Source organism: Lepidochelys olivacea, assembly GCF_965140295.1.
Source record: "Lepidochelys olivacea isolate rLepOli2 genome assembly, chromosome: 1".
NCBI classification, from domain to species: Eukaryota; Metazoa; Chordata; order Testudines; family Cheloniidae; genus Lepidochelys; species Lepidochelys olivacea.
The window spans coordinates 284500473-284523533 of record NC_140411.1 but is presented as its reverse complement, the minus strand read 5'-3'; the positions used below and the strand labels follow the sequence as shown (position 1 = coordinate 284523533).

Genomic DNA, 23061 nt, shown 5'->3' with positions numbered 1-23061 from the left:
TGGTAAAAATAAGCTTAGGGGGTTTTCATGCAGGTCCCCACACCTGTACCCTAGAGTTCAGAGTGGGGAAGGAACCTTGACATCTATTTCCCCTTCCTCTGCCCCCAAGCTGGTTTTCCATACATAAGGTTTTAATAAGTGTTTGTCCTACCTCTGTCAGCACTGTCATGAGGCTCTTGTCTTGCTCACTTGGCAGGTTCTGCTCAGTCACTCTGGACCCAGTGCTGCTTCCAGACATGTTGATTCAGCACAAGGGGCACAAGTGGGACTGCAGCAGAGGTAGGACAGAGAGAGGCCTTAAAAGACTTATTACCAGTGGGTTGGATTTGACATTAAACTAACAACTAGCTTGGATTAAAATAACCCCCCAAAATCCCTGCAGTTCTAGTTGAGGGGGTGGGGGCAGGAAAAGAGCTGGCGAGGTATCTATTTAATACACAATAAACACTGAATTACATACCCGAATACGCTATACATGACTTTACTCACCTAAAATGTAAGCCACCACATTGCAAGCCCAGTGTTCTTGTGTGATACCAGACTAGACTTAATGGTTTCATGTTATGACTCTGGCAATGGCCATACCCAATTATTTACAAAAAAATAACCCATATGTACCTGGCTGATTGCGCAATGCTTTGTCCCAGGAGAAAAATTCCTCCCTGACCCCCAAGGCAATCAGACTGTGCTCTGTGGTATGACATTTGGCTGCACTTCTCATGCTGAGCTATAGTACAAGTATTCTCAAGGATCATAAAATTAACGATAGTCAATATTGCCCTTTAAAAATATGGATATAGCTAAAGCATTGTTCAGTTAACTGTCTGCAGCACGGCAATGCAGAGTTTGATATTACCCTGAATAAAGGAATATTTCTTTTTTATCGGCTGTAAATTGACACTTCACCAGTCAGAGTAAACCAAGGGTCATGGTAGATTCTCCTTCACTGACTATTTTTAAATCAAGATTGGGTGTTATTCTAAAAGCTGTGCTCTGGGAATTATTTTGGGGAGTTCTATGGCTGACTGTTATACAGGAGGTCACAATGATCTCTTCTGACCTTGGACTCTGAATCCATTGAAGATACTCATGAATTGTTACTGCTACATCTCTGAAATAAGAATGACCATCACACCGCTACAAGAACAGCTTAGTTGTGTTTGTCATATATTGCTTTTGTATATAATAAAATCTGCCATTTATTATTTTTAGTCTTTGAATCTTAGTCTTTACACTAAAGTTTTTTGCATTTTAATTCTTATTTTAATTTCTGTGCCAGATATTTTGCCTCCTATAGCACTATCTCCCTTGAGAGGTTGGATCATTATCCTCAGAACAGCTTCAGGGAAAGAGAGATTTGTGTTATTGACGAGTGTGAGAGCACATAACAATGGGGAAGTGGCCTTCATTGGATTGTAGGTTGGACAGATGCAGATGTGAAAACACCTGCATATGCCATTAGTAAATAGCAAAACTGTAAGTTTAACTTTAGGTTGTGTGATATACTATGGAAAGCCTGGACATTGGAAATGTAAAGATGACAATGCATTCTAACTTTCAAAGTTGGGGGAAAAAAGGAATAGAATGGGGTGGAGAAAGTGAGCTAAGAGGAAGAGTCTGTCCTGGAGAGCAGAGCCTAACATTTTTGGGGACGACTCAAAGTTGTGATGGATTCAACTCTCTTCTCCCGCCATTTACCCTTAATTCACCCTGTCCACACATCTGGATACAAAACAATGAAGAGATTTAAAAGTTATATTTGCACACACAAGCTAATTTTCAATGGTTAATTTGCCAGTTTCAGAAAATGATATACAAAAAGACTTTTACATTAGAAACCTAAATAAAACCCCATTCATTTTTAAAATAGTTTGTTTTAGCACCTGAAATTCTTCAAGCACTCTGTGTGTTCCACTTCTGGTGCCCATGCACCAAGTGTGCTGGAGATTGGAACGCTTTAGCCAGCCATATCCACTGGGCCATGACTACACCCTTCCTGCCCTGAAGTCCCCAATCCCAGGGCATAACGGGGGCAAAGCAACTAACCAACCCTCAGTTTCATCTTACCACCTGGCTATGAGATGAAGCCAGTTAGTAGCATCCAGTCTCTTGCTCTTGCAGTTCTCCTCATTTAGTTTTTTGTAATAGTTGATAGTGTTGTGTACATTTGGTTTTAATTAAGGTGAGCATTTTTCCTCTTAGTTTTCCTCATCCAGTACCAGGAGCTAGCTCCATGTAGTGCCAGAAGTCTCCTGGGCTTAAATATTGTTTCGAGGTGGTTAAACACCTCAGCAATGAACATTCAACATGTTTATTTTGCCTCAGACAGGGGCATGTTAAGGACAAATGCAGTTCTTGTAGAGATTTTACTGAAAGAACTAGCATCCATTAAAAGCAAATTAAAACGGTCTCCTGAAAAATAAGTGAGGCCTGCCTCAGAACCTGGAAGAAGGCAGGATCCATCTAGTCCTCAGCACTTTTCAAATAAGAGCACTCCAGCAGCTGCTTATTCAGCCTCCAAGGCTGTTGCTGCCTTTCTGAAGGACTCCCCTACTACCTTGATGGTTGTTCCTTCATCTCATTCTGAGAGAGGGGTAAATCCCTGCACAGGTGTCGGAATGGATCTCTATGTAAGGATGATCCTAAAAAGCAAAAAGGGATAAATCTCTACTTCTGCTAAGAAGGCAGCACAAAGCCAATCTTTCACCCTTCTGGTGTCTGTAAGGACTTAGCACCTAGGCCCTTGGTGCTGGTGGCATCCAGCCCCCTGGGGATCGCTCAGGGGATTCCCAGAACTGATAGGTAGCACATCTATCTCATCACTAATGCTTTTGGCACATATCACTTGGGTACAACCAACCCAAGTACCAATGGGGTCATGGTTTGTCTCAGCACCACAACAGTTGTTGTCGAGCTTTACGGCATCAGAGGATTTGGCCATCTCTACATTTCCTGAATCTTTTATGCTGGCTTCATTGGAGTCACAGATGTTTGTATCAAAGGCATTCTCAGCACCAGTCTGGAAGCCTTCTCCAGTGCACTACCTCCAAACTCCAATAAGGACTGCTCCACCACTTCAGGAACAAGAGTGATTTTCCTCCTCAGCCCCGTGTAAAAAGAATTTGAAGAGCAGTTAGCAAAAGATGACAACTGTCAAGGTTCATTCCCCACTCTGAACTCTAGGTCAGTGGTTCTCAAAGCCGGTCCGACGCTTGTTCAGCGAAAGCCCCTGGCGCACCAGACCGGTTTGTTTACCTGCCGTGTACGCAGCTTCGTGGCTCCTACTGACCGTGGTTTGCCACTTCAGGCCAATGGGGGCTGCGGGAAGCAGCGTGGGCCAAAGGACTGTTTTTGTCAGTAAATTCAGAAACTGACAGTATATACCTGAAAGAAAAGGAGGACTTGTGGCACCTTAGAGACTAACCAGTTTATTTGAGCATAAGCTTTCGTGAGCTACAGCTCACTTCATCGGATGCATAAAATGGAAAATACGGTGAGGAGATTTATATACACACAGACCATGCAAAAATGGATGTTTACCATACACATTGTAAGGAGAGTGATCACTTAAAGATGTGCTATTACCAGCAGGAGAGTGGGGTCGGGGGAGAGAAAACCTTTTGAAGTGATAATCAAGGTGGGCCATTTCCAGCACATTTCCAGGAGTTAACAAGAACGTCTGAGGAACAGTGGGGGGGAGGGGGGAAAGAGAAGGGGAGAAATAAACAAAGGGAAACAGCTTTACTTTGTATAATGTCTCAACCACTCCCAGTCTCTATTCAAGCCTAAAAGAAAAGGAGTACTTGTGGCACCTTAGAGACTAACCAATTTATTTGAGCATAAGCTTTTGTGAGCTACAGCTCACTTCATTGCATGCATACTGTGGAAAGTGTAGAAGATCTTTTTATATACACACAAAGCATGAAAAAATACCTCCTCCCACCCCACTCTCCTGCTGGTAATAGCTTATCTAAAGTGATCACTCTCCTTACAATGTGTATGATAATCAAGGTGGGCCATTTCCAGCACAAATCCAGGGTTTAACACGAACGTCTTGGGGGGGGGGGAGGAAAAAACAAGGGGAAATAGGCTTGAATAGAGTCTGGGAGTGGCTAAGTCATTATGCAAGGTAACCTAAGTTAATTGTATCCAATTTGCAAAATGAATTCCAATTCAACAGTTTCTCGCTGGAGTCTGGATTTGAAGTTTTTTTGTTGAAGAATAGTCACTTTTAGATCAGAAATCGAGTGACCAGAGAGATGGAAGTGTTCTCCGACTGGTTTATGAATGTTATAATTCTTGACATCTGATTTGTGTCCATTTATTCTTTTACGTAGAGACTGTCCAGTTTGACCAAATGTACATGGCAGAGGGGCATTGCTGGCATATGATGGCATATATCACACTGGTAGATGTGCAGGTGAACGAGCCTCTGATAGTGTGGCTGATGTGATTAGGCCCTAGGATGGTGTCCCCTGAATAGATATGTGGACACAGTTAGCAATGGGCTTTGTTGCAAGGATAGGTTCCTGGGTTAGTGGTTCTGTTGTGTGGTGTGTGGTTGCTGGTGAGTATTTGCTTCAGGTTGGGGGGCTGTCTGTAGGCAAGGACTGGCCTGTCTCCCAAGATTTGTGAGAGCGATGGGTCGTCCTTCAGGATAGGTTGTAGATCCTTGATGATGTGTTGGAGAGGTTTTAGTTGGGGGCTGAAGGTGACGGCTAGTGGCGTTCTGTTATTTTCTTTGTTGGGCCTGTCCTGTAGTAGGTGACTTCTGGGAACTCTTCTGGCTCTATCAATCTGTTTCTTCACTTCAGCAGGTGGGTATTTTAGTTGTAAGAATGCTTGACAGAGATCTTGTAGGTGTTTGTCTCTGTCTGAGGGGTTGGAGCAAATGTGGTTGTATCGCAGAGCTTGGCTGTAGATGATGGATCGTGTGGTGTGGTCTGGGTGAAAGCTGGAGGCATGTAGGTAGGAATAGCGGTCGGTAGGTTTCCGGTATAGGGTGGTGTTTATGTGACCATCGCTTATTAGCACTGTAGTGTCCAGGAAGTGGATCTCTTGTGTGGACTGGTCCAGGCTGAGGTTGATGGTGGGATGGAAATTGTTGAAATCATGGTGGAATTCCTCAAGGGCTTCTTTTCCATGGGTCCAGATGATGAAGATGTCATCAATATAGTGCAAGTAGAGTAGGGGCATTAGGGGATGACAGCTGAGGAAGCACTGTTCTAAGTCAGCCATAAAAATGTTGGCATACTGTGGGGGTATATACATGTGGGTACCCATAGCAGTGCCACTGATTTGAAGGTATACATTGTCCCCAAATGTGAAATAGTTATGGGTGAGGACAAAGTCACAAAGTTCAGCCACCAGGTTTGCCGTGACACTATCGGGGATAGTGTTCTTGACGGCTTGTAGTCCATCTTTGTGTGGAATGTTGGTGTAGAGGGCTTCTACATCCATAGTGGCCAGGATGGTGTTTTCAGGAAGATCACCGATGGATTGTAGTTTCCTCAGGAAGTCAGTGGTGTCTTGAAGATAGCTGGGAGTGCTGGTAGCGTAGGGCCTGAGGAGGGAGTCTACATAGCCAGACAATCCTGCTGTCAGGGTGCCAATGCCTGAGATGATGGGGCGCCCAGGATTTCCAGGTTTATGGATCTTGGGTAGCAGATAGAATACACCAGGTTGAGGTTCCAGGGGTGTATCTGTGCGGATTTGTTCTTGTGCTTTTTCAGGGAGTTTCTTGAGCAAATGCTGTAGTTGCTTTTGGTAACCCTCAGTGGGATCAGAGGGTAATGGCTTGTAGAAAGTGGTGTTGGAGAGCTGCCGAGCAGCCTCTTGTTCATATTCCGACCTATTCATGATGACAACAGCACCTCCTTTGTCAGCCTTTTTGATTATGATGTCAGAGTTGTTTCTGAGGCTGTGGATGGCATTGTGTTCCGCACAGCTGAGGTTATGGGGCAAGTGATGCTGCTTTTCCACAATTTCAGCCCGTGCACGTCGGCGGAAGCACTCTATGTAGAAGTCCAGTCTGCTGTTTCGACCTTCAGGAGGAGTCCACCTAGAATCCTTCTTTTTATAGTGTTGGTAGGAAGGTCTCTGTGGATTAGTATGTTGTTCAGACGTGTGCTGGAAATATTCCTTGAGTCGGAGATGTCGAACATAGGATTCTAGGTCACCACAGAACTGTATCATGTTCGTGGGGGTGGAGGGGCAGAAGGAGAGGCCCCGAGATAGGACAGATTCTTCTGCTGGGCTAAGAGTATAGTTGGATAGATTAACAGTATTGCTGGGTGGGTTAAGGGAACCATTGCTGTGGCCCCTTGTGGCATGAAGTATATATACCTGGGGATTGGCAAATGCCTGTTAAACAGCTTCATTACCACTTGAATGGCTCTTTAAGTTTCAATGTGCTAATAGGTCTGGCAGGCTTTTTCACTTTTAAGTACTAGATGCACTCCAGAGGAAGACTCACCAGGCTGCAGCAGCCAGCTGTGGTGGGAGCCTACAGGAAGGGTCAGAACAGGGATAGGACGAGGCGGAAGGGTGAACACTAAGACCCAGGGATGCTCCACATTTTCAGGTGCCCTACGCAGCAGCTGCATATGTCTAAGGACACCCTTAACTGTGATCATCTAGTCAGACCTCCTGTATAACACAAACCATAGAACTTCCCCATAATAATTCCTGGAGCAGATCTGTTAAAGTTACGCCTTAGTTTCAGTCCAAAACAAGAAATGAAACACACACAGACAACACATCTTGAACTCCAGTTACTATACAGAGAATTAACATTGCTGTAAGAAGTGCATTGCTATAGAGTTCACTAATTTGGGTGATTCTAAACTCTAGAAGTTTCTGTCTGAAACGGAGGACGGGGTGCCAGTGGGGCGGGGGAAGTTTCCCCACCTACCACCAGCTGGAGCAATGCTGCTTGTTCGTCCCCTCCCCTCCCCTCTCCTGCCAGGAGCAACATCACATGCTCCTCTCCCACCCTCCCCTCCCTGGCCTATTCTTTGCCCAGCCAATAAAAATGCTCACTAAAACAGAAACTTGACAGCTTCAGTGCAAAATTTATTTACCACAATTTCTTCATTCGTTTTTTTGAGGCTGCTGAAGCTGAGTAGTTTCCTGTTACCAGTACCCTATTAAGCAGTTGTAATTTGAAGATAAAACTCAGCCTTCCAGCCAAAACACCATCCGGGGAGCTAAGAGCACCTTATATAGCTAAAATATTTTGTTTTCAAAGTTGGAACGTCAGAGAGACATGAAAATCATGCTGTCCCTTCCTGTGATGGTAGTATTGGCTCTCTCAGTTTGCTGCTACTCTTATGAGCCAAGTACTTTACCTGATACAAGAGACAAACAGTTTATTGAGGAGTGTGTGACAGCTCATAACCGTTTTCGGTCCCAGGTGAATCCAGCAGCCAGCAACATGCTTCACATGGTAAGGTGACCTTCAACAATATCACACAATTTTACTCCTCACTTGCACACAGATGGTGAATGTTGCAATGCTGTTAACAGTTCTCAGGAAGATTTACTTTTGTAACTGCTTGCAAAAGCTTTTCAGCTACGCCAACCCTCCTTGAATCATAGTCAAAAAAACAAAACCCACACCCCCAAAGCCTCAAACCACTTCAGTAAGACTCCAGTTATCACAGCTGGACATATACCTGCTCAGTGCCTCTCCCTGGGTTCAGATGGATTTTTCAAACCCCACTCGTACGCTTGAGGTTTATGGTATGAAAATCCTCCTTGTTTTAAACTGTCACAGCTCAGCAGCCTGTGTGATTTATGTGAAGCCTTAAATATGCCTATTAGTTGGTTTCCACCCCCTCCCGGCTCTCTTCAGTGTTGTGTGCTGTAAATCTACGCTGGAAGAGGACACTGTCATCAAGTTACTTTGTAGATTTTAAAGCTGTTTTGTTACCTGCTATGCTGTCTCAGGATTTTATCCAACAGAGGATTATTCACAGCTGGTGGTGGTCATAGAATATTTGGGTTGGAAGGGACCTCAGGAGGTCATCTAGTCCAACCCCCTGCTCGAAGCAGGACCAATCCCCAATTTTTGCCCCTATTTTTTTCCTATAACCTAGAGGTGCTGGGGCGGCAGCAGAGGCCCAAAAGAAACTAAACCAAATCTAACCAGGAATGAAGTTCCTGGCTGTCAGTTCTAGGATCATTCAGGCTCCCCATTCACCTGATTATTACTGTTGGGAGTGCAGTGTCTACCCATCCCACGCTTGGATACAGACAGATCCAGCCTTCTGTTAAAAATATACAAAATCCCCTTAAGGGGATAACTCCCATTTGTCAACTGCAACAGTGATTCCCTTTCCCTAGTTCAAGAGACTCACAAACTACATTGATAAATGTGTTATAAGTATGTAACAGAAACCCTGCTGTTCTGTTCAGAGGGACAAATCCTTGGGAGGGTTTCTTCAAAGTCCTGTTTCAGAGTAGCAGCTGTGTTAGTCTGTATCCGCAAAAAGAACAGGAGTACTTGTGGCACCTTAGAGACTAACAAATTTATTTGCGCATAAGCTTTCGTGAGCTATAGCTCACTTCATTGGATGCATTCAGTGGAAAATACAGTGTGGAGATTTATATACACAGAGAACATGAAACAATGGGAATGAAGCAGGAGAGCGGGGGGGGGGAACCTTTTATAGTGATAATCAAGGTGGACCAGTCCCTTATAATTTTTTATTATTAATTTATATTATAGCATCACCTAGAGGCCCCAGCCAAGCTCAGGGTCACCTTCTGCTAGGCACTGTACAAACCTGTAGTAAGAAAAGACAAATATAAAAGTCAAATATAAGACAGAAGGGGATACAAAAGGATTAAATGATTTGTCTATAGTCATCCAGTAGGGTAGTGGCAGAACTGGAAATGGAATATAACTCTCCTGAGTTTCAGTCTTGTGCCCAATCTACTAGACCATGCTGTTTATTACATATCTAGTGATGTTTAGAATGATTAAAAGAGATTAATAATAGTCCATCTCTTACTTGGTTTATAATCTCTTACTTAGTTTAGAAGGTAAATAGATATTAACTTTATCTGGTTTGAATTGCCCTGGGCAGAAAGCAATAACATAACATAACAATATAACATTAAAAAACCAATCGGAGAACACTTCAATCTCTTTGGTCACTCGATTACAGACATAAAAGTGGCAATTCTTCAACAAAAAAACTTCAAAAACAGACTCCAACGAGAGACTGCTGAATTGGAATTAATTTGCAAACTGGATACAATTAACTTAGGCTTGAATAAAGACTGGGAGTGGATGGGTCATTACACAAAGTAAAACTATTTCCCCATGTTTATCCCCCTGCTGTTCCTCAGACGTTCTTGTCAGCTGCTGGAAATGGCCCACCTTGGTTATCACTTCAAAAGGTCCCCTCCCCCCACTCTCCTGCTGGTAATAGCTCACCTTACCTGATCACTCTCATTACAGTGTATATGGTACCACCCATTGTTTCATGTACTCTGTGTATATAAATCTCCCCGCTGTATTTTCCACTGCATGCATCCGATGAAGTGAGCTGTAGCTCACGAAAGCTTATGCTCAAATAAATTTGTTAGTCTCTAAGTTGCCACAAGTACTCCTTTTCTTTTTTTAAAGTCCTGGGAAAACATCCCACCCTACCTAGTTCCTTTTCTTGTTAGGTTGGGTAATATTTAGGTTGTGATGCTTCCTGTATCTTCTCGTTGGAGAAGTCTCCATTACTGAACTTCAAGACAGGGAAATCAAGATATATTGATGCTGTGGCCAAATATACTCTAGGGAAAAATCTGCCACCACATAAGATGTACTGTGTCCATGCTCAGCAAAATCCCTGCCAACATTCTAAAACTCATTTGCATATATGACAATTGGAGTGACCAGCAACTGTGAATCCACCACCAGGAAAGAGGTGGCCGCTAAGAAGCGGACCCTATATACGCACACACCATGAGTAACTTTGCTGAGACAACTACTGGAGAAGCAATTTTTTTTTCCTGGATAAACACCACAGATTGGAAGTTGGAAAATGTTTTTTTTCTTTTTATAGTTATGAGAATAGTGTGTTTTTGTTACAGTAACTCCTCACTTAATGTTGTCCCGGTTAACGTTGTTTTGTTATTAGGGAACATGCTCGTTTAAAGTTGTACAATGCTCCCTTATAACGTTGTTTGGCAGCCACCTTCTTTGTCCACTGCTTGCATTGGAGCTAGCTGATGGGGGTTGGAACCAGGGTGGACTGGCAGCTCCCCTATCAGCTCCCTTAAGTTCCCTGTGCAGGTTATCAATTGCTGGGCAGTTCAGCTGTCCCTCCCCCCACTGCCGTGTGCTGCTCCTGCCCTCTGCCTTGGAGCTGCTCCCAGGAGCCTCCTGCATGCTGTGGGGGGGGAGGGAAGAGGGGTGCTAATGTCAGAGTGTCCCCCTCCCCCCCACTCCTGCCCCCCATCTCCACAGAGCAGGGAGGAGGGACAGGAAGGGGATGGAGGGAGCTTGCTGGCAGCAGCTGCTGTCTCAACTTGCTGATCTACTTAAAAGGCAATGTACTTAGAGTGGGGTCAGCGTACTTAAAGGGGCAATGCACGTCTCTCACACTCACGGTATATGTCTCGGTGTCTCTCTGCCATGCTGTGTCTCCTCCCTCCATTCATGCTGCCTTGTAGAGTGTGAAGCTACATTAACAATGTGTTACCCTTGAGGGCTCAGTGGAGTGCTAGTTCATCATTTAGCAGTAAGGCATTCCCTGGGAAATATCCCACCCTCTTCCACCCTCTGACTCCACCACCTCAACCAAGCTTCACAATCATAATTGTTGTGTAAAGTATTAAATTGTTTGTTTAAAATTTTTGTACTGTGTAGATGTGTGGGGGTATGCACACACACACAAATCTAGTCTTTTGTCAGGCAAAAAAATTTCTTTGGAACCTAACCCCCTCTATTTACATTAATTCTTATGGGGAAAATTGGATTTGCTTAACATCGTTTCACTTAAATTAGCATTTTTCAGGAACATAACTACAACGTTAAGCGAGGAGTTACTGTACGTGCTGGTTCAAAGCTTCCAGATGAAGCTGGCCCTCTCACTAGGTTCTACCTGGGTCCTGTCTGCCTATGCCCCTCAAGGTTCTTTTACTGGTACCTATCAGCATCCTGAGTCTTGTACGTCTTATTGAAAGAGCACTAGGGTTGTATATTAGGATTACAGCAATGAAGTGCAAAATTTCTTTGTTTTAAATTAGACACAAAATCTGAAGAATTATGCTCACAAATTATAGGAGAAAGATTATATTACAACTAGTATGAGGCCTAAAAACCTTGACAGCATTATTTTTGAAGGAGGTCAGACTAATTCAACCCCGCCCCCCAATGAGGTACCTAATGTGGAAGAAGCAATAGAGGAAGTGCCAAAATCTATTGTGAAATACAGTGTAGTGTAAAACCACACACTGCTTAGCTCTTCAACAATTAGAAGTTAAGTATGACTAAGACAAGAGAAGTACAGTATTTCACTTGGAGCCCTTGTTTACCTCAGGGCAAATCTATACTACAAAATTAAGTTGACCTAAGTTACACTGATATATAGCCACCACAGAATTGAATCAATTTTACACGTCCACACTACTCCTTTCGTTGGTGGTGTGCATCCTCACCAGGAGCGTTTGTGCTGATTTAACTGCTAGCATGGGGCATTGTGGGACAGTTTCTGAAAGGCAGAAATAGTCAGTATAAGCAAAGCATGTCTACACTGACAGTGCATAAACCTAACTACATCGACTTAAGTGCTACATCTCTCTCAGAGGTGGAGTTAATAAGTCAGTGTAGAGGGCGACTTACATCGGTGGGAGCTACATATTATTGTGGACACTTACAAAGAATTAGGTCAATGTAAGCTGCCTTATGTCAATCTAACTCTGTAGTATAGACCAGGCCTCAGATCACGCTCAGGATTCTATCTAGAGATATAAGAGAACAAACTCAAGATATTCCACCTTTTTGAGAATAGCCTTTTTAAAATGGATGTGAGAAGCATTTCCTCTTTCTCTTCATGCAAGCAACAAAAATACAAGACGAGGCTGTTGACAGTGTTTGTGATGTCTTTAGCATCTAAAGAATATGTCAATTTCAAAATAACTATACACATCTTACTGGGAGGTTACAGAGGCATTACCAAAGAAGATAGACTGTCAAATTCTTCGTTGCAAACAAGTGAATGACAAATGTAACCCTTCCCCCCTGCTCAGTTTGTGTGAAGGCACTCTTTGGGCCTCATCCAAAGGCCATTCAAGTCAGTGGAAAGACTCCCAGTGACTGCAATGGGATTTGGACGTGTCACTTTCTTGCAAGTATTCAGCAGTTTTCAACTGTTCATGCACTGTTCACTTTGGGTACATTGACACTTCCTCAGGGACCATGCTTCCCAGCATAGGTAAACAGACACGCACTAGCTTTGCTCGAGCTGGTTCGCTAAAAATAGTGGGGTAGCATGGGTGGCAGCTTGGGCTAGCTGCCTGGTGCAAACCTGCCCACTGCCCCAAGGTACAGAGTCTGGCGGCTAGCTTGAGCCACCGCCCATGCTGCCCTGGCTACACTGCTATTTTTAGCATATTAGCAGGAGCAGAGCCAGCACATCCTTCTCCCCACACTGGGAAGCGTGCTCCCAGATGTAATGTAGTGATATTCTTTGCATGTACAGTGGTGGGCCATTGGTCACCCAAGTCATATGGCATTGTTTCTGCTCCCTAATTTGATGTGTGAATTATTTTTAAATGTGAGAATAAAAATTGATGAGGAGTTATTGAAAAATAATGAATATGTTTTCCATGTGGTATTTGTACAAAAAAACAGCCATTCCTCACACACTCTTATTGGCTTTTCACATGAATCAATCTTTGTTTATGTGAACAAAGATGCATTCACACGGAAAGCAAATAAGAGTTATAAATATGGTCAAACAAATCAGTCCTTTGGGATCTGAGTGTTTACAAACACTGTTTTTGCAGGAGTCAACCAACTCTAACTAGGAGTAGTCACACAAATAGGAAAAAAAATTCACAGATTGTTTTCGGAGGTAGAGGAGAAAAATTGAATTGTAAAGAAGAACAAAAACTACAGAACAGGTCCCCTAAACTCTCTGAACCAAATTCACTACTTGCAACCATTGTCTGGGTCTCTTTCTTATAACTCATAGGGGTTGCACAGATGTAACAAGGAGTATTACTCTTAACTTGTAATAATATTAAGGCTGGAATATTCATTCAAGCAGATCTATTATATTTGTTCTCTTTAAAAATTAGGGAAATATCAAGTAACAGTTTGTCTAAATTACTGACAAAAGCTTGATAAACCAGTCAACATGAAAAAACAAACTTCACGAATATTTTGTTGGGCAAGTTGTTTTTATATCGATTTTGTGAGACACACCCAAGCAAAGTCAAAGATTTAAACCATAAAAGCTGACATTATAACTCACCTGTTCTGAAAGGAAATCACCTCAACTTGAGTTAGTTACTAATTGTCAGATAAAAATATCTTCGCTTTTGTTGATTTATGCACAATTCACTTTTACGGTCTTAGCTACAAAAAGAAAGGGAAGAAATATATATTTGCAGTGGGTTATAAAATGTATCTCTAAAATATGTTTAGAAATTACCTCAGTTTAATACTACTGTAACATAATACAGTTGTCAGCATATTTCAAGTACTGTACTTAGATAAATGTCATAAGCTACATTTCATAAAATGTAAAGTCTCATTGTGTTAGTTTTACATTTCTAATGATCATTTAGTCCTTGACAGAGCAGTTAGTATTGATAATTAATTTGAAAAGAAGAAAGTTTATTTACAGACACTTAGGCAGTCAGGAGATGCAACAGAAATTCCACAAGTTAAAATTTTTCTAAAAAACAAAATACCTCATGCAAGCATGGAATTGACTGGGTCACTGAATTTGCACAATAAAAAGGGGTCTTTTTAAAGATACAAGTGTAAGATCCTAGGGCTGAGTTTTCAGAAAGACACAACTCTACATTTGTCCCAGAAGGCTTTGTGTGCACAAAGAAAAAGCAAAAGCAAAAGCAAAAGCAAAACCAAAACACTTGTGGAAATAGGCATTTGAGCACACAAATTTCATAGACAGCAATTTGACTGTCTGATTTGCGTTTGTTTATGTAAATATGGATTTGGAGCCAGCATTTGCACTCACAGAACTTGTGAGTACAAATTTACAGGCAGAGTTTAAACCACATTAGAAGTTTGGCTCATGGTATGCACATGACTTGATTAGAAAGTCAAGGAGCTCTGCCAACGGACATGCATATTAAGCTCTCATTGACTTTAATGTTAACCACAGACACAGACAGGATTTGCTCTAGGATTGTGCAAAAAATTGGAACATCTGGGATTATCCTCAGCCCATAAAACTGGACAGATGGCAACACAAATTTGCTCTGAAATACCTATGTTGCTCTTGAAAATTAGTTCTTTAACACAGCAATGAATCCCCATTTTTGACTAAAAAGAGCTTAAATGCCTACATTTATTTTCCAAACAATTTTAGTGTTTGTCTTATAAACCCAGAACTTTTAACGTGCCTGTCTGAATGAGTGGTTAAACTTATCAAAAACTGTCCCGTGTACTCATTTATCAGCTGGTTCTATAAAACTCCCGAACCCTTTCTTGGAAATCTCCAAGGAGGCCAGGAATGAATAGATATGCAGAACATATGAAATTTTCACATCTGTGAGTAGCCTCCCTAGGAAATTCCTTTGCATTACTGTTATGCCAATGTAACTGAAAAGGGTTTGTGTCTGTCTTTACATTTGGCAGAGCTGGGACCCTGATTTGGCAAAGACAGCCAGAGCATGGGCAAAGACATGTCAGTTTAAACATAATATCTATCTCAAGATACGCGGGAAGGCCCACCCTACCTTTACTTCTGTTGGAGAAAACATCTGGACTGGGTCTCTCCACATTTTTTCTGTGACTGCAGCCCTCACTAGTTGGTACAATGAATTCAAAGACTACACCTATGGCACCAACACTTGCACCAACGTGTGTGGCCATTACACTCAGGTAAGTCATTTGCTACATTTCTCCAGCTGAACTTCAGAATTATTTTTGTCGATTGTAATTTAAAATGGGAGAGTCTTATTCCAATTCAACAAACTATTTTCTAAGTCTTGTAATCACACTGTGCGCATGCGCTTTTTATTTCACTCTTTTAGAAAGGGCCCTTGAAATAAAGAGGAATTTTTTTTTTATCTTTTAAATTTAATCTTATTTGTGTTTCCCTGAAAGAGACTCTCTTCTAGCAAGGAATCAGATACAGACCCTCAGGCTAGTAGCAGCAGTACAGGTTATTTAAGAGTTCAGAATGGACTCAAAATCAGAATGGGGCAAGACTGGAAACTGGCTACAGGGTCTTTCAGTTTTAGGTCAGAAATTCAAAAAGATCAGGCTCAGATTGGTAATGACTAAAAAAATCATTATTACTGTTACCCGCTGTCTAATCCAGAAACTATTTGCAATGCACAGCTTTATTCAGCCTATATTTATGAAAAATATGCACCATTTTTATGTGCAAGTAGGAGGTTTGCTTTATATTAACTATCTACATATTCTCACATATATATAGCTCTCACTTTTATAAAGAGTCCCATTAAAAACTGCTTTCTGACTGCACAGTGGCCTATATGTTAAATGAAATTGTGGCATCAGTCCAGTTCATAGCAGATAAGGTTCATGTCTCCTGTGGGCAGTCTCACCAAAAAGAGGCAAAGGATCATGCGGCCATGAAGGCTGAGCTGTTGAGCTTTGCCTATAGACAAAAAGAGGATTTCAGTTTCTGGGAACATCATACCAGCATTTTTTGGGAGCAGTAAATTCACTAAAACTTGTTATAAAAAGTTTAAAATAGGGTGGAGGAATGGTTAGTGAGCAGAAAGTCACATTCCTGGGATGCTGAGAGGCAGGAATCCAGCTGACACCCTTTCATTCTCATTGGATAAAGGGTAACTTTAGGTACTTTGAGCCAAACTGTACTTTTAGATAAATGTACATAACCTAACTGGCTTCAGCATGTGGGGAAATTGAGCTGAGTGAGAGATGAGCTGAATTGGGCCTTTATTGCAAGTCATGTCTTTGACCTATTAATACTTTTCCAGATAGAAAAATAGTGCGGGTCAGTGGACTACAATGAAGTCAATGAGACTGATTCAACACACCTAACCTTCACGTTTGCTAGAAGAAGTCAACTACCTGCCCAAGTTATTTTCCTAGTCACACAAGATCAACATATGAAAATGCATCAGTGGAAAGAATTCCCGTTTGCCAGTGTTTTCAATAATTTAATGTCTCCTCCTTTATATGCATTTAAACATGACATATTTTGGGACGGGCTTGGTTACTTTTTGCAGAAGCCAGTCCCTGTACAGCATTCTACTTAGGCTATGTCTACATTGGCATTTGTCGGTATAACTTATGTTGCGCAGGGGTGTGAAAAACACACAGTCCTGAGTGACGTAAGTTACACCAACAGAAGCACCAGTGTGGACAGCGCTATGTCAGCAGGAGATGCTCTCCCGCCAACATAGCTACTACCACTTATTGGAGGTGATTTAATTACGTTGACGGGAGAGCTCTCTCCCGTCAGCATGGAGCGGCTACATGGGAAGTCTTACAGCAGTGCAGCTGCATCGGGACAGCTGTGCCATAGTCAGGTCTCTAGTGTAGACATGACTTCACACTGTACCTCATCTTTATGTTCCTGACTTATCCATTGTAAACGGTGCCCTGGATCTTCCACCTTTTCTTAGCTGGTACAGACCTTCTGTTTCCAGCCTGCTGATCCATTTACCTCCCTAGTCCTGTCTCCCCAGAAACGAGGCCTCACCCGTGTCCAATTACTCATGTCAAGCCAGGCCTGGACAAATGAGGAGCCCCTAGGATACATTTTTCTTAGTTCAGCAATTCTGTGTGTGTGTCACAAGTACAGTAGCAGTCTCTCTGTAGTCCCATGAATGTTAAATCGGGTATTTGATTGTAGCTTATGGTCCACTGCTTTTCAGGTTGTTTGGGCGACAAGTTACAAAGTTGGCTGCGCTGTTCACTTTTGCCCTACAGTAACAGGGTTTCATAGATCGAAGGCAGCCCATTTCGTTTGCAACTATGGTCCAGCGTAAGTCCTCTCATTACAATTATTGTACAAGGCTGTGGTGTGGGGGAGGAGCGACTCGTTACTTTCCGAGAAACTCGTGTTGACAGTGCTTGAAGCAGCAATGAGATCTTCCAGAGGAAGCCATGCCCAACTCTCTTTGCTCAGGGAGAGGGCTACCCACTGGAGTCAATAAAGGGGCCAAAGGTAAAATAGGGGAGATGCTGGAAGATGGACTGCATTGAATATTTGAGCAACTGATCTTCTGATTGGTTTGCCAGTGATACACCATACACTTGATGTTACTTCTGAGCATGCATGGAAATTTTTTAAGACTTTTGGCAGGAGTTCAACCCTAATTTTGAAATTTACATTCAGGGGATTTAGCCCTTAAACACAGAGCCTTTATCTGTGTAAACCTCGCCACTCCTTTTATCTATTCAGTGGCCCTTTGGGGGGAGGGGAGTAGTTCTCCAATTTAACTAGGTCATTCTATACATAGGGTATGTCTATACTGCAATTGGAGGTGTGGTGGTAGCTTGGGTGGACATACCTGAGCTAGCTTTAATCTAACTAGGGCAAGTACTAACAGCAGTAAAGCCGCAGCAGCAAGGAGTCCAGCCTAGATTTGCCACCCAAGTACTTAGGGTTCCCGGCTCACAGGTCAAGTAATTACCCAGGGTCCTGGGCAGACTTGTACAGCCTCACACTGAAGCCCATGCTGATGTGACTTCACTGTTCTCAATTTTCAGGCTAGCTAGTTTATACGATGCATCATCCCTCCCTCCCTCCCCCACCCCCAATTGCAGTGCAGACATACCCTAGGGTATGACTAGATTGACTAGAATACAAGACTGTACTTGCAAATATGTCAAACCAGTGCTTTATAAATTGTAATGCAGTATCCTTGGACTTCTAATACATCTCTTGATACTATGTGAGCCAGCATCCTATTGGTGTCCTTTACCGCTGCTGAATAGTGGATTGAAACTCTGTATGCCGTGTTTCTTGTACACCCAAATTCTATCCTTTAGCATGTGAGCTAACCCAATCAAACTATACTTCATTTGGGCATTAGTTCCATGAGTGTGCCTTTTGATTTAGTGTCATTCAACCCTGTGCAGGGGGAGAGCACAAAAGCTATGGACCACTTAAATTCCACTTAATCCTTCATTTGAGTGCTTTGTCCTCAAGAGCGTTTACTGGAGATTATATAAACAAACAAATATGGGGTGAAATCCTGGCCCCATTGAGTTCAGTTGGGCTACAATTTCACCTAGACAGTCCCTAGAAAGGAAGGAGGGTGCGGAAAGAGAGAGAGAGGGAGAGACAATCGATGCCTATAACAGGCTGCATATAAACTGAAATAAAATAGCTCCCTTACAGATTCCCAGCCAGCCTGACAAGGATTCCTCTGTATTAAAAGGTGCAGTGCTCACAGTGTTCAGTAACTCTTTCAGTAGCATAGCTAAATACCACACTTTCAAAGTTCTCAGCATCTGGAAGTTGACATTTGGCCGTGTTAGACAAAGCTTCATTAAAATGGAGTTCCTAAACATGGAGTCCAGTCATTCCTACTCTCTTCCATTTCACTGCATGTTCTGTGTGCAAGGGACTTTGCTGTAGTATTTCCTCATGATAAAATAATTGCAACAAAACGTGAACCCAAGACAGTCAAATTCTTCCCAAGGAGGTCAATATCAGAACAAAGTTGTCCCTCTTTGCAGTGGGAATTATCCGACACAGCCTTATAACACGGGAGCAGCATGCAGCAAATGCAACGGTGAGAAGTGTGTGGATAACCTATGTGGTAAGTAAAAAGGAAAGTTCCTCACTGAATGATATCATATGGAAAGACCCATAAATAAGACATAATATCAATGGACCATTGTCACAAGACAATGGTTGCTTGCTTTCAAGTATGTATGAGAAACGACATCCAAAAGCCAAGTATGGTGGGGATCCACATGGAGGAGGAAAATATGAAGAACCCTTTTCCACCCCAGGTAGCAAGAGACACTCTTAGTACACCGGTGAGCATTAGGAGTGAGCCAGGCTAATACCCCCACCAGTGCAACAAAACTACAAGGGAATGGCTAGCCAGCCTGGGATCACAGCTAGGCCCAACCTTCTGTAAGCGTATGATTTGCTCCCCACCACGTGCTTGGGGTGGGGATGCAGAGAGGCAATATGCTGGTTTTTCAAAAGGAACATGAAGCAGCCCAGCTGGAAAAGTTTTCAGAAAATGTTCAGCCCAGTGACTGTACCACTGTGGATAACTACTTAATAGTCATTGGGCCAGAGACAGAGAACACAACATTACAATCCACCTGGCAGGTGGAAGACACAGGGTCCAGTCCCCCTGCTCCAATCTCTCTTTTGTTATTTATCCACAGTGGAACAGCTTCAAAAGAAGAAACTGAGGGAGCCCCAACATCAGAATATCCCAAAGCTCAGGGGTTAGAACCTGCTCCTGGGGAAGGGAGACCCCTGTTCAAATCCTTCCCCTCCCCTCAGAGAGGGAGAGTGGGGAATTGAACCAGCATCACTTCCTCCTCTGGCTGTTTTGGACGGAGCAAGGCAGACGCCAAACTCATTCCTGCAAGAGGTGCCTAAACTGCCTGACTCCACGCTCTGGATTCCCATTCATGCATCACTAAGCAGAGAGAGGTGCCTAAGTCCAGGCTGCAGGGAGACGGGGCTATCTCAGAGGGAGTGGGGCAAAGGACACACCCCTCTCATCAGCATCTCCCATTGGCTATCTTAGGCTGCTCCCCATCTAGTGTGTTGGCTTTTGTGGAATGCATTAAGAGGCACTAGTCTCTCCCCATTCCTTGTATAGGAGCCTAAATGAGACTCTGTGGATCAGTGTTTGTTCTGTGATTTTCTAGAGGCCTAAAAGTTAAGTGTTGCGATGTTCAGCATTGTAGCTCCTAGGTCCCTTTGTGGCTCCAAGCCTAAGTAAATAGCGATAGCATTAGTTGCAGTGATCAAATCCTACTTCCTCTATTTCAGTCATTAGGGGCTAAAAGAAGCAGGTGGTTATGAGCAAGTTCCGTCTAAGCAAGGCCCGGAAGTATACGTTATTCTCAGATTTCCTCTTTTGAGAATTTTTTCAATGTTTTATTAAAGTGAAACAGACATATTTGTATTACACCCAGGTGAGAAAAGCACAGATCCTGGAACATCTTGTTATGTACCCAAGTTCTCAATTATTTTTCATTTTTTTTAATTAAAATGGTTTCTAACTGGTAAACATGTTTATGTTCCTTTCTCTTCTCTTGCCAGAAAATCCAGAGCGTGAGAAAGTCATAAGTATGTATCAGATATTGTTTCTTGAATTTGTTACCTTAAGTACAGTTATGCTGGAAAATAATTCCTCGTTTTGTTTATAGGTAACTCTGGATGGTATCCAGACTGGGACAAGTATCCAGACCAGGATAAAGCCATGTGTGACCAGTACTGCATCACTGTTCTAATTTTAAGGCCATCGCTAATTGTACTGACTTTTGGAGCTGTCTGGTTTCTACAGAAGCATTATCCCCAAATATCTGTAAGTGACTAATATGCATTTGAAAGATTGCAGGAACACTTTGGGCTATTCTGCTCCTATTCCAAGTGCAGATTTCCCATTATTAGTGTGTGGGGAGTGGGGGAGAATCTAACACAATGATCTGTAGAATGAGGCCTATTCTATTAATGATAAATTGCATGTGATTTGAAAATAGATAAATGCAAAAAAGCCACCCACAACCGTTAATCCAAGGTAACTATCTGAATATAGGTGAAGGCTCACTGTAAGTCACTTGGTTAAGGGCCAGAGTTCAGGGCATGAATTCACCCTTCTCTTTTACGTGCCCTGATATTTGAGGACCTAACTGCACAAGCTTAAGGACATATTAACATACAGCTAATTAGTGCTGTCCTTACCCACAAGGATAGTTGAATAGAAGTCAATTGGATTACCTATGTGAGTAAATGAGGCAAGATGTGGCCTGTAACCTTTTGCATTTGACACTGTAGGTGTTTGGTTTTTGTTTAAATGTTTGAGGGGATGAAGAGAAGAGTCACAAGTTTCTTAGCTAGCAGGCACCCTCAGTCCAGCCAAAGGCCACCTGGTGCCCTTCCTCATCCTCCTGCACCTCAGTCATATGTGCATTTCTTGACAGGCACCAGTTAGTGGCAGGTGACTAGTGTTTGTTCGTACTGTGGGCTGAGCACCGGATATAGCCGTGCAGTTATTGAAATGTGCATTCCCTCTCAGAGCTTGCAAAGCGTAAACTTTTGTAACTGGAAAACTACTGATTAGATTTTCTTCACTTAGATCTTTTGATTAGATTGTGAGCTCTTTGAGACAGAGACTGTGTCTTTATTGTTGGGTGGAAAGCACCTAGCATGTTGTGAGGACTACCAGAATATAAAGAACAATAAACTCATGCTTTCTAGAGTTTAATGAAGTCTAAAAGCAAGTCAAATAGAAGAAAATACTTCAAACCTGCAATAAAAGTTATCTATTTCACTTTATACAATGTGCATCATAATTCAATAGTTACATAGCCTAAACAATGTTTACCTACAAGGGGCCCAATCTTGCAAACACTTAGGCATGTGAGTAGCTTTGCCTATGTGAACAAACCCATTAGTTTAACTATGCAAAAGAATAAAAGGACACAAATCTGACATCAGAAATTATAACATTAAAAAACCAGTAGGAGAACACTTCAACCTCTCTGACCACTCAATAACTTAAAGACTTAAAGATAACAATTTTGCAACAGAAAAGCTTCAAAAAAACAGACTCCAACGAGAAACTTCTGAACTTGAATTAATTTGCAAATTAGATACCATTAACTTGGGCTTGAATAGAGATTGGGAATGGCTGGACTATTACACAAATTGATTCTATTTCCTCATGTTAAGTATCCTCACACCTTCTTGTCAACTGTCTGAAATGGGCCATCTTGATTATCACAAAAGTTTTTTTTTCCCTCCTGCTGATAATAGCTCATCTTAATTAATTAGCCTCTTAGAGTTGGTATGGCAACGTCCACCTTTTCATGTTCTCTGTATGTATATATATCTTCTTACTATATGTTCCATTCTAGGCATCTGATGAAGTAGGCTGTGCTCAAATAAATTTGTTAGTCTCTAAGGTGCTGCAAGTACTCCTGTTCTTTTTCCGGATACAGACTAACACGGCTGCTACTCTGAAACCTGTCATTAGCTTAACTGACTACTTGTGAGAATGTTACTTATATGCATTAAGTGTTTACAGGCCTGGGCCCTAGCCATTCCTCTGAGACCCCCCCAGAATAAAAGACAACACCCTCACTTGCTCATCTCATCTCTTCCAAAACATTTGGCTGAGTAAGAAGTATTTGCAACATCCCCTGTGACAAATCTTGGGGCTCTGTCAAAGAGAGCAAGATGATTTGGGGAATCTATGTGCAACCTACAAACTGTTTGGTGTTATTCACCCTCTGTAAGCCCTTACGATTATTTTAAACTGTATTCTGACTACATACTCCTTGTGCTAAACACAAAGGGAAGGGTGCCTGACTGTCTGTCTTTGAACAAGACTCTGATGGGCCTTTAAAGACTGGAGGGCTGAGAAGTTGGGGAAGTACTCATAGAAGGACTGACAGAGAAACAGGTTTCCACACAAGAGGGGAAACCTTTTAGACTGCTGGTCAGGCCAGGAGCTGGAGGACATTGACTGGTGGGGTCAGAGAGAGAGAGAGAGAGAGAGAGAGACAGAGACAGACAAACACTTCATGTTCTGAAGAAGTCATGTGCAGGAGGTAGGAGGAGGAGGAGGATCCTGGACACCGTAGAAGACCCTGACCAAATCCCAAAGAACCCTCAACAGTGGTGAGGAAATTGAGGCAGGGAATGG

At 42.5% G+C, this 23061-nt stretch overlaps 1 protein-coding gene across 1 annotated transcript in view; it reads left to right on the top strand.

The window, feature by feature from the left end:
- LOC311523796 (uncharacterized protein) overlaps positions 1-21826 on the top strand; it is a 38214-nt gene extending 16388 nt beyond the window's left edge. Inside the window, exons 7-12 of the mRNA XM_084634168.1 lie at positions 7250-7447; positions 14840-15085; positions 17080-17189; positions 18893-18975; positions 20454-20480; positions 20561-21826. Coding sequence (XP_084490294.1) covers positions 7250-7447; positions 14840-15085; positions 17080-17189; positions 18893-18975; positions 20454-20480; positions 20561-20730 — 834 coding nt within the window. The 3' untranslated portion in view covers positions 20731-21826. The remainder of the gene's footprint in view (positions 1-7249; positions 7448-14839; positions 15086-17079; positions 17190-18892; positions 18976-20453; positions 20481-20560) is intronic.
- The last annotated feature ends 1235 nt before the right edge of the window (positions 21827-23061 follow it).